The sequence below is a fragment of the Trachemys scripta genome, chromosome 4 (genome assembly GCF_013100865.1).
Source record: "Trachemys scripta elegans isolate TJP31775 chromosome 4, CAS_Tse_1.0, whole genome shotgun sequence".
In the NCBI taxonomy this organism is placed as follows: Eukaryota; Metazoa; Chordata; order Testudines; family Emydidae; genus Trachemys; species Trachemys scripta.
In genome coordinates, this window is record NC_048301.1 from 85884815 (window position 1) to 85895737 (window position 10923).

Genomic DNA, 10923 nt, shown 5'->3' on the forward strand with positions numbered 1-10923 from the left:
TCATCAGGGAAAGAATATCACTTAGTGTACAGCTGATCACATGCTGAGTGACACCCCAGAGCCTGATCACCATATTTAGCAGTCACAGACCTTGTTTCTATGAAAGGGTTAGGAGCAGAATGTGGGTGCTGAAAAGGGCACAGGTAGCCTCAGTTTCTGTCTAGCCAGGGAAGCCTATACAATCGGTGAACCAGCAGCTGCCAAAACTCCTTCCAGCTGGATGGAGCTTTTAGCACTTTCTGAATGGTTAAGTCAATGCTACTTACATGGAATCGCTCATTGTGCGTGTGTGTGTGTGTTTTAAATGTAGGTCAGTATAGGTGCAACGCATAAGTGTGGCAATTTTACTACAGCAGTTGGTAATTCTATTTGTTTCTACTTGGAAACTGAGCTCTTTAAGCAAGAGATAGAAAGAAAGATTAAAATATAATGGTAAAGTCTATCCTGGTCTCAGCTGGAAAGTAAGGGACTCCATTCCACTTTATTTTCCATTAGAAACGATCTCTAGAAAATCATGAAAATTTACATTTGATTTACTCTGGAACTGGTGACTTAAATCAGTGAAGCTAAGTTCTAAATATTTAACAGCAATAGATCCCCAGCCTGTTCTTTGAGTATGCAGTATATCACAGGGAACTGTTCAGAGGGAAGAGGGCCCACTAATGCATTGTTTTGATAAACAAGGGAATATATTTTAACATGTTTGATAGAATCTTTTGTTCTAAAACTGATATAAAATTCTTTAGAAGTACAGCTCAAAACAAAATATTATTTATAAAAGCCACTTCTTGATACAGCTGGATATGTTGTGACAAGCAATTAACAGGACTCCTACAAAGCTCTGGAGATTTTTTTCAGACCTAGCTTTATTATAGGTGATTTTTTTCATCTCATGTTACAGGGAATTCAGTTAATGGGATTTGTGCATGTAAATCCCCCAGCAATGAGATGGAAATGTTACCCCAATGTATTAACTATTCTGTGTGTTCATTATCACAAGTGCCCCTTGAGGGCAAAGCCAGCATTTTCAATATACAATCCTTTTTCAGGGGTTTAGAGCTAGAACTTGGAAAACAAAATCTCAGAGGTTATTTAAAAAAAAAAAAAAGGTGTTTGAAACAATCCATAGTTTCCCTGATGTGGTAGTGGAAGCTGGAACACTTGAGACATTTAGAATGTGATAAAACTCTTGAAAATGTTCTATAGAGAACAGTGCCACATTGACAGAGGATTGGACAAAATGTGACTTAATGAGATTCATTTTTTATCGGAATGGGGGAAAAAAGGAGCTGGATTCTGACTATTCTTTCAAAGCTGGGAAATGTCTTGTGTCTTCCGATTTAATTTTGTTGTTTATCAATCCATACATGAATATTGTATATAGCCGACTCGAGCATGGTCAAAGATTAATATCTGAAATTGGCTACCAGATTTGCACTGCAGTTTCTTAAGAGGCAGGCAGTGCCTGTATTTACATAAATTGGTGTGGGCAGCTCAGGTTTCAAATATGGTTCCTTAAATCTGCACCTAGGCACCTAAATAAGCACCTAAGCATCTAAATGAGCCTATTTTCTGACAAACTCAAACCAACCCACGGAGAAATATTTGATGCACACACACATAAAGTAGAATGCAAGATGGGAAGTTCTCACTGCACAGCCAAGAAGATAAGTAGCTGCGGGAGAGTTTTCCTGCTTTTATAACAGGGGGAGTTATGCTTTAACTCCTGCACATATCCGTGGGGACATCTTCAACCACGCCCACCTCCTCCTTCCCCTTGTACTGTTATCATTCTTGGGATTTTTTGGCCACCTGCACTACCTCATATCTTTGAGGGGTGTTGAATAGCTGTCTGCTCCATCTTCCAGCTAGGTAAGGTCAATATTGCCACAAATCCCAAGGGTCTTGGTGGGGAGTTAAGAAGCAGCCTGGAACACTTCCCCCTCACACATACCCAAGGAATAGGGGGGAGAAAAAACTCCTTCTCCTGTCCCTGCAAGCTCTGCACTAAACCCTAAGTGCAGGTAGACTCCATAAACTATAACACATGGATCTCTGTCTGGCTTCATTCCTGCTGTTGAGGGGAATGGGAATGCTGCAATTGGGAGTTCAGAGACTGATTAGGGGGCCTGACGTTGTCCTCTTTCACCCTGACATATACCTTCATATAATGAAGCATCAAATCCTGTGGTTGCCTGCCTTTGTCATTACATCCATTTCTCATCACATGGATTCTTGCCCAGGTTGCTGAGTAAGTTATATTTTAAAGACTAAGAATACAGGGTTATCTCTTGTTCTATGTATTTAAACCATACTCCTCTTAATAGTATCTGAACACCACCGAGCATGGTATCTTACTCTTCCTTACCATGTCTGAAATACATGGTCATTTGCTAAAACATCGTGCAATCCAAAATGTCACTTTGAAGTGATATGTTTTCATTATAAAATAGAGGAAGTGTACAATCTTTCCGAAGTACGTATTGTAGCTTTTATGGGTCAAATTCTTAGCTGATGTATATAGGTGTAGTTCCATTGAAGTAAATGGAGATATGTCTATTTACCTTACCTGTGAATCTGGCTCAATATGTGTAGAATATACTCGAGCTCAAAACCCTTTACAAAGAAGTGTAAATAGTATTACCCTAGTTTGATAAAATGGGGAAACTGAGGCACTGGAGAACTTACACATGGCCACACATTAAGTCACTATCAGAGTTGATTGCAGAACCTAATTCTGATAGTTTCCAATCCCCTGCTGTTACCAGACTGCTTCCTACAGATAAGTGATCTGCCTGGGATTGTTTGAAAATTCATGCAGACAACTGGTATAAACTATATGGGCAAAATTGCATCTACACAGGAGGGTTTGCCATCATAGCCTATACTCACAAAACTTTTCTTGTATAGACTACGCCTAAGAGTCACAACTGCCAAACTACTACTCTAACTTATTAAACCATACCATTATTGTAAAATTCAGTGTGTGCCTTGGTGTGGGGAGTGACTTTAAGTTAGATAGATCTTTAATTAAAAAGGTGGGGGGAGAGAGACTACATAAAACAAATGGAGATGCTCTAATACTGATAATAGAGACATATTTGGATCTCAGTTACACAGATATAAATGCAAACTAACCCCGGTTTAAATCAGTAACATTATTCTGTATTTAAATCAGTGTTTTTCTGGATGAACACCTGCAAAAATCTGTTCAGTAATCTTTTTAAATTATCTGTTTTGTTCAAAATATTATGGAAAAATGTTAGCCATTTCAGTTAGTATCCAGTCAGTATTTCTTTCATATTCATGCTGGGAATTTTCATTTTCTTGCTTTCCTGTTTTGATGAGTAGGCATTCTCAAAGCTATTAAAACATAGCAACAATTACCTACCGATTTCTAAAAGGCTACTTCCTTGTTTAAATGTATTAAGAGAATTTGTGGAAAAGAGCCCAATACACTAGTAGATGGAAAAATATCTGATATCAGGTGATGAAGTATAAATAAAAATCCAATATGATATTGCATTAATGATAACTGAAATTTCAATTTGCTATGTACTATTTTGAATATGTTAGTCTAATAATTTTAAGAGCATGGTATTTTACACTAGTAAATCCAACTGGTATTTTAATTTTTCATGGACTGCTGAAAATACATATGATGTTTTAAAAACATATAATACCCCAAATACATAAAGCAGATGGAGCTATTGGAGTTACTCTATGTTGGTGTCTTTTGATTTCAAATGTTGACTTCTACATCTCCTATGTGAATGCTAGCGTTGAAAACTTAAGAAAAGCTTAGAAATTTAAGGTGTTTTGTATAGAAATTATTTATATCAAACAACCCATACTATTTTAATATTAAGATTGAACAAATACTGAAAAAAATAAGTCAACTTTTCATTCACATTTTAAATGAATTCTCATTGATAGCATTTTCACTTCTTTTGGGTTTGCTTTTCACAAACATTCTAGGAAATTAAATTACTGGCAAAAATGTTTACAGAAAAATCAGATTTGGAATTCAGAGTTAAAAGTGTTTGCACTGTAAATCTAACTTTAAGACTTTATGCTTAACCAGTAAGGCAAAAGAAACATACTAAATTACTTGTGTTCAATCAAACCAATTTGAACTTGGAACTGTGAATATTATATTATCAGAGTAAGTCCTGTGAATAATGAACTATTTGTGAGTTATCCATAGGCTGAAACATATTTGCATAATATATTATGCAGTATGTATTCTTATAATAAAATATTTGTTAAATTAATTTGAACAAGAAAAAAATTCATGGAAATCATGATCTGTTCATACACAATTTGCAAACTATAAAAAGATCTAAATTCACAAAAAAACATTGTTTCTTTTCAATAGTTTGCCCATCCCCTAATTAATTTTTAGCATTTTCCATCCCCCCTCCTTTTTTTTTTTACAAAATTGTGCTCTGCTCCTACAGTGTACTGCACATGGACAAACCCTCATGCCTTTGCAGAGCTCCCCTGACTTCATTGGAGCGAGTTGGGGGTTGCCTGATTGCATCACATTGCAGGATCAGGCCCTAGGGTTCCAATCCTGCAAACACAAGGCAATTAACTTGCATGTGAGTAGTCCCATTGTTTTAGCAACGATATACCAACAATGCACAAGGATCATTTCTTCCACCATTGAAATGCAGCCACCTCTGGGGTAAAAAGCTGTAGCTGTTTAGCAGTGCACTAGGAATTTCCACACCTTATTATATCAAAATATTTTAAACATATAGTAAAACATTGTCACAGAAATGCACTCCTTTCATGATGCACTCTTACCCATCCTACCTACCTCCACCACTAAAGAAGTGCCAAGAGCATTTGTCTCCTTGCCTATGTAAAAAATGGTGATTTTAGACATCCATGGGAGCTGTAGTGCTAAGTGCCTTTCAAAATGGGATGCTTAATGGCAAACTATGGCAAACAAGAGTTGTACCCTCTGATGTAGGGTGACCAGATGTCCCGATTTTATAGGGACAGTCCTGATTTTTGGGTCTTTTTCTTATATAGGCTCCTATTACCTCTCACCCCCATCCTGATTTTTCACATTTGCTGTCTGGTCACCCTACTCTGATGACAAGAACGAATTTGACAAAGTGGCCCAAATTCAGCTGAGATAAGTGGACGTGATCTTTATCCTGGAACCATACACACACACTATTAGTTACTTTTCCTGCTTTACAACCTTCCATCTTTTCAATGTGTAAGTTTCACTCACTTTGTACAACCACTGAATGCCAGATAGGTGCAAGTAACCCTACTCTGTCACTAGCCCCCATGCATTTTATGACAATGTATGCCTAACGTGTATCTTACACTACTATTTATGTCACCACTAAATTTGGCTTAGAGGTTTCCAACTTACTCCAGGTGGAATTTTGCTGATTTTGGTTTCTAGGGCCTGATACAACTCCAATTAAAGTCAGTGGGATTCCTTCCATTTGGCTCTAATGGGATTTGGATCAGGCTCACTGTGTGTAATTTTTCCCCCCAAAGTGTGTACTTAAATATGGCTGTAATATAGTATAGAGAAAACATACTGGGTCAGATCCTCCATTCTTGTAAACCAGCATAGTTCTATTTATTGAGTTACATTTACATGAGATAAAGGTATAGGCCCAATATCTTTAATAAGCCCTAAAGCTCTCTATCCATTAATTTATGTGAAACACACATCCACTTTTAGCATATTTCACTGTAGTTCCAAAGTCTTATGTAATGACAGTTCAGTCCACATGATTCATACTGCAAATGTTTCTCTGTACATTTATTTCATGTTACCTCTTGAGATAACTTTAATGTATACTACAGTGGTACATCATTTATATATTCCTTTGTGATGCTGTTGCCTGTTAAGGCTGTTTTCTCATATTTCTACACCACAGACTCTTCTATACTAATTCAAATGCAGATTCTGGAGAAAACAACTTCATAGCAAACAGCAAATAATAAAGATTTACATCATTCTTAAATGTCTCCTGGAAATGATTGAATCATAAAGTTTTTCTCATTTTAGTTTTAATTCACTTGGTAGCAATATGAAAATTCCTTCATGTCAACACTGAAGTCTGACTAATAAGCTTTACACTTGCTGGATTCAAATTCTTACTGTTTCTGAAGTTCTCATCCAACAGTGTCACTGAATCAGGTCAACAATACTGTCTCAATCAGATCCTGAACTATAATATGTAGGGGAAAGATTGTTTTTTTATTTGTTTGTTTTTCAAATGAGAAGAATGCAATGTGCTATTTCATTTATTTATTGTTTTATCAGATTGCCAGCTTCTGGACTCATTAACACCAGTGTGAATCTGGAGTAATTTGAAGCCAGAAGAGTATCAGAGGGGTAGCGGTGTTAGTCTGAATCTGTAAAAAGCAACAGAGGGTTCTGTGGCTTATGCTCCCAATACTTCTGTTAGTCTTAAAGGTGCCACAGAACCCTCTGTTGCTTGAAGCCAGAAGAGTTACTCTGGTGTAAATGAGATGATAATACAGATTATATATGTATTATTGGAATTTTCCATGGCAGAACACAGTATAAAACAATGAACACATTTAGGAGGCAACAAAACATCATTTTTATATATAGAAAGAATGGGTAGTAAATGCCTAACACTATGTCATAACAAATTATAATAAAATACAAAAATAGTGAAAGCAGCCTGGGGAAAAGACAAGAAGAGGCTGTAGAGTACCATTAGGCTGAATATCAGGAAATAACTTACCAACAATGAGTTTTATTAGTCGGTGGGATAGTCTCTAAGGGGAAAGTGGTGGAAGCTGCATCATTTGAAAAATTTAAAGTTAGATTACAAAAAAAAACCCACTATAAATTACACTATAGGGAATAATCCTGCATTGGGCAGGGGGATGAACTTAATATATATTTTGCTAACTTTCCATCTCTAACTTGTATGACAAAATCAAAAATCCAGATACTAATTGCTTTTGAAATGAGAGCCACTATGTGACAAAGGGTAGAAGCGTCACCTGAACACCAGCAGACAAGGAATTAACTCTCTCCCACAGTAGTATAGAAGGGTACAATGAACCAGGTCTGGGACTAAGACCAGGTCCAAAGTCCATTGACTTCAAGAGGCTTTGGTCATGTCTTAGAGGTTCGTGTCTACACTACCACTTATGTCGGTATAACTTATGTCACTCTGGAGTGTGAATAAGCCACCCCACCTGAGTGACATACATTACGCTGACCTAAGCACCAGTGTGGACAGCGCTATGTGAGCAGGAGAGCTTCTCCCGCCAACATAGCTACTGCTGCTTGTTGGGGGTGGATTAATTAAGTTGCTGGGAGAGCTCTCTCCTGGCAGCTTAGAGTGGCCATGCTAGAGAGCTTACAGTGGCGCAACTGCATGGGTGTAGCTGTAAGATGTGCAGCTGTAAGCTCTCCAGGGTAGCCATAACCAATGGGAGTGCGCTTACCCAGGAAGAGAGACAGAACTGAAGAGACAGAGCTGTATATCCAGTTTCTGGAAGGCTGGGTTACAGTCTGAGATGGGGTTTCTCCAACCTTACATAAAAACCTTTTGGGTTTTTTGTGATTATCCTATCCACATTGAGAGCCTGATTCAGATCTCACAACTAGGTAAATCCAGAAAAACTCCAAATGTATTCAGGTATTACAAAGTTTGTCTGACTTCTGTTTCAGGACCATGTAGCCCATTCCAACAATTTACACATCTATGGTATTTAAATAACTTTAATAAAAATCAGATCATTTGATTCTGATCCCCTTTCTATCAGTGTGAATCAGGTGTAACTCGAGCAAAGTCAATGCAGTTATACCAATGTAAGAACAGTGTAAGGGAGACCAGAGTCAGGTCCAAAATGTTGCCCAGGTCTCAGAATAAGGAAACATTCTAGTTCTATTAGAGCCCATCAGAAAAGGTTAAGTATTTTCAGTGAAAATTTTCAAATGAAATGATTTGATTCAAAAATTTTCAATGTCTTTTGTTTGTTTCTCGATGAAAAATGAAAAGTTTTTCATTGTTTTCAGTTTGTGAAAACTATTTTTTTTCATTTTTCATTTTCATAAAATGTTGAAAGAAAAATGTTTAGAAAAAAAGGCCATTTTAATTGAAAACATTTTTGAATGAAATATTTCAACCTTTTCTAATTTCTGTCTTCAGCTACTAATTCAAACTGAGAGCTTGATTCAATTTAAAGGTATCCTGTCTTTCACACTTCAGAAATCTTTGCAACTTGTTCTTTGGTTTTCATATGATGATATATATTTTAAATGGAATTATGCCCCCAAAAGAAAATCTACTGTAGGCTATGAGTGTGAAAAACTAATTAATAGTGTAACACTTCATTATCTTGATTTCCTCTCCTCCTCCCTCCCCTCTCCCCGCTATTCTGTTTGCTGGTTTAAATGACAAATTGGGTAAAACTTACCCCTATGCAGAGGTCCAGCAGAAGGCCTTTGTAGCGCTTAAAATCCCATTTATGTTCTCAAAATTGTGTGAACCCTTAGGTGAAATTCACACACACACACCACAGCTATTGATCCAAGTCTCATTGACTATGTAAGCATGCTGAGGAATTTTCACAGAGGTGGAGCTCTTACAAACCAGAATTCTAATTTGTTACATGCTAGATGAAAGATGTCTACCATTTTGTGACGTGTATTAATCAAAGCACCTGTCATTACCTGAATTAAGCTGTGGCTGTCATAGAACTTGCTGGTTTATGATTCCCAGATGCCATTTGTTTTACTATGCGATGTAGGACATGAGATGAAAAGAAGTGAGTGTGAAATTACCAGCTGAAGACATTAGAGAAGTTACATTTTACTTGTGTGGAATCACATTTCTCACTGTGTATCAGGAAAAAGAAAAGACTTTTAACAAATAAGATTGCAATGTTCCACCACTTAATACTTGATTGTGACCTATATCACATGCTGTGCGCACGCACACACACACAATAATAATAACAATTCAGTTATAAGAGTGCAATAGATTAAATATGCATACTTAGTTCATGAAAATAAGGGGCAGATAACTTAGCATTAGAACCAAGCATGGTGCAGATAGGCAGTGTTCAAGTTTCGCAGCCCAGCTCTGTTAATGCAAGTGAGTCCTGACAAGCAACATGTTTATTTTTTAATGTCCAAGTGTCTCCTAAATACAGATTACAAGCATAACAAATAGTTAATAGTGGTTAATTTGGACCCAACAGGAATGCAAATTAGTAATAATGATTATAATACCTCCAGAGCTCCATGTGTATTTTCACTTGCCCTTTTTTTCTGGTTCAGGCTACCATCATTATTTTAGATGTTCCTCCTTTTAGACCCACAGTACTTTATTCTTTCTATCTGTTACTGTTGTACATTATAGTGTGTGTCAAAAATGCTAAATCATACCACTGACACCGAAGGGAGCTTCATTTTATTAAAGAAATTAACTCCACATCTTATTTAACAACATTGGGCAGATAATATTGTTTTGGATGTTGACCCTTTCTAGAGCTAGGGCCCCTTCTCCAGAATAAATCAGAAGCCAGTTTTTACAACAACATCAAAAGCTGCATCGTTACTAAATATGGTTTCAACAAATACAGCTAAAAAACATCCAGTTTTACTAAGGAGCTTATCAATAAACATCTAAAGAACAACATCACCCCCTGCAGTAAGGCTAGAAGAACATATAGTGAACATTTTTTAAAAATGCAAAATCTAACTGGGTGCTGCTCCATTTCCTTACATGCAATTACTTTTCTGTCTCCCCTGCTCATACCCCACTTTTTTGCACAAACCTGCAGTGCAAACCAGAAGCTACTGAGTCTTCCCATTCTTGTTGTAAACTAGGCTGCAAATTATGTTACTTGTAATTACAGTAAGCACGTGTTCAAACAGAAATGTGATTTTCAACTTGATGGTAGCCCTTCAAGATTTTGTCTTTTGTGCAATTTCAGATGCTGCACAACAAACATGTGATGGTTCGTGTAGGAGGAGGATGGGAGACTTTTGCAGGGTACTTGCTGAAACATGACCCATGCCGAATAATGCAGATCTCTCGGGTGGATGGGAAAACCTCTCCAATCCAGAGCAAGTCTCCGACCATCAAGGACATGAATCCAGACAATTACTTGGTTGTTTCTGCCCATTACAAAACCAAGAAGGAGATTAAGTGAAATTAACTTCTCATTTGACTGGGACTATATATATGTAGGTCCAAATTATCTTCTTGAGTGTAGTAAATTTAGTTCATGCTTTGAAAGGACTTCAGAAAATTTAACAGACTGAAAATGGCAACCTGCTTTGAAGATCTTTGAACTGTAGAACTATTTATTTCTAGTACTGTACCTTTTATAGCAAATTATCATTGATAGGTTAATTACTACAATCAGATAAGAAATAGACATATATTTTTAGCCAAATCATTACTCTTAAATATGTGAATGTATACTTAGAATGATTTAAAGGATGTGGTTCATGTTAAAGGAAAAACTGCAGTACAATATATTTGTATGAAAAACCTGTGACATTGAGTCCATGACTGTTTTTAGGTTAGTTGGAAAAGATATATGTAGGCTGAGTGTGCAGAGTGATAAAAGCTATTTGCTAACGCTTTCTGCCTACAAACTAAAATTAAAATGGACTATTTTTTATAGGTTACAAGATTCCCTTAAGCAATAATTTTTAAAAAAAAAAAAGGATTATTGTGTGCTATACAGTTCCCTAAAAAGACCACTTTAAAAAGTTTGTATGTCCTTAAGCTACTTTGACTAAGTCAATTTTAAGATCCAGATCCACAAAGGGATTTAGGCACCTACGCCCCAGATGTAGGCACCACTGCAATACACAAAACCTGCTTGGCTGCCACTTAATCCTTTGGGTGCCTAAACTCAATTTTTTTTATAAAA

At 36.7% G+C, this 10923-nt stretch overlaps 1 protein-coding gene across 6 annotated transcripts in view; it reads left to right on the forward strand.

The window, feature by feature from the left end:
• The window catches only part of GAS2 (growth arrest specific 2), a 135975-nt gene extending 125277 nt beyond the window's left edge, over positions 1-10698 (forward strand). For all 6 annotated transcript variants that reach the window (XM_034769820.1, XM_034769817.1, XM_034769818.1 and 3 more), the window contains one exon: positions 9973-10698. In XM_034769820.1, coding sequence (XP_034625711.1) covers positions 9973-10191 — 219 coding nt within the window. In that variant the 3' untranslated portion in view covers positions 10192-10698. The remainder of the gene's footprint in view (positions 1-9972) is intronic.
• The last annotated feature ends 225 nt before the right edge of the window (positions 10699-10923 follow it).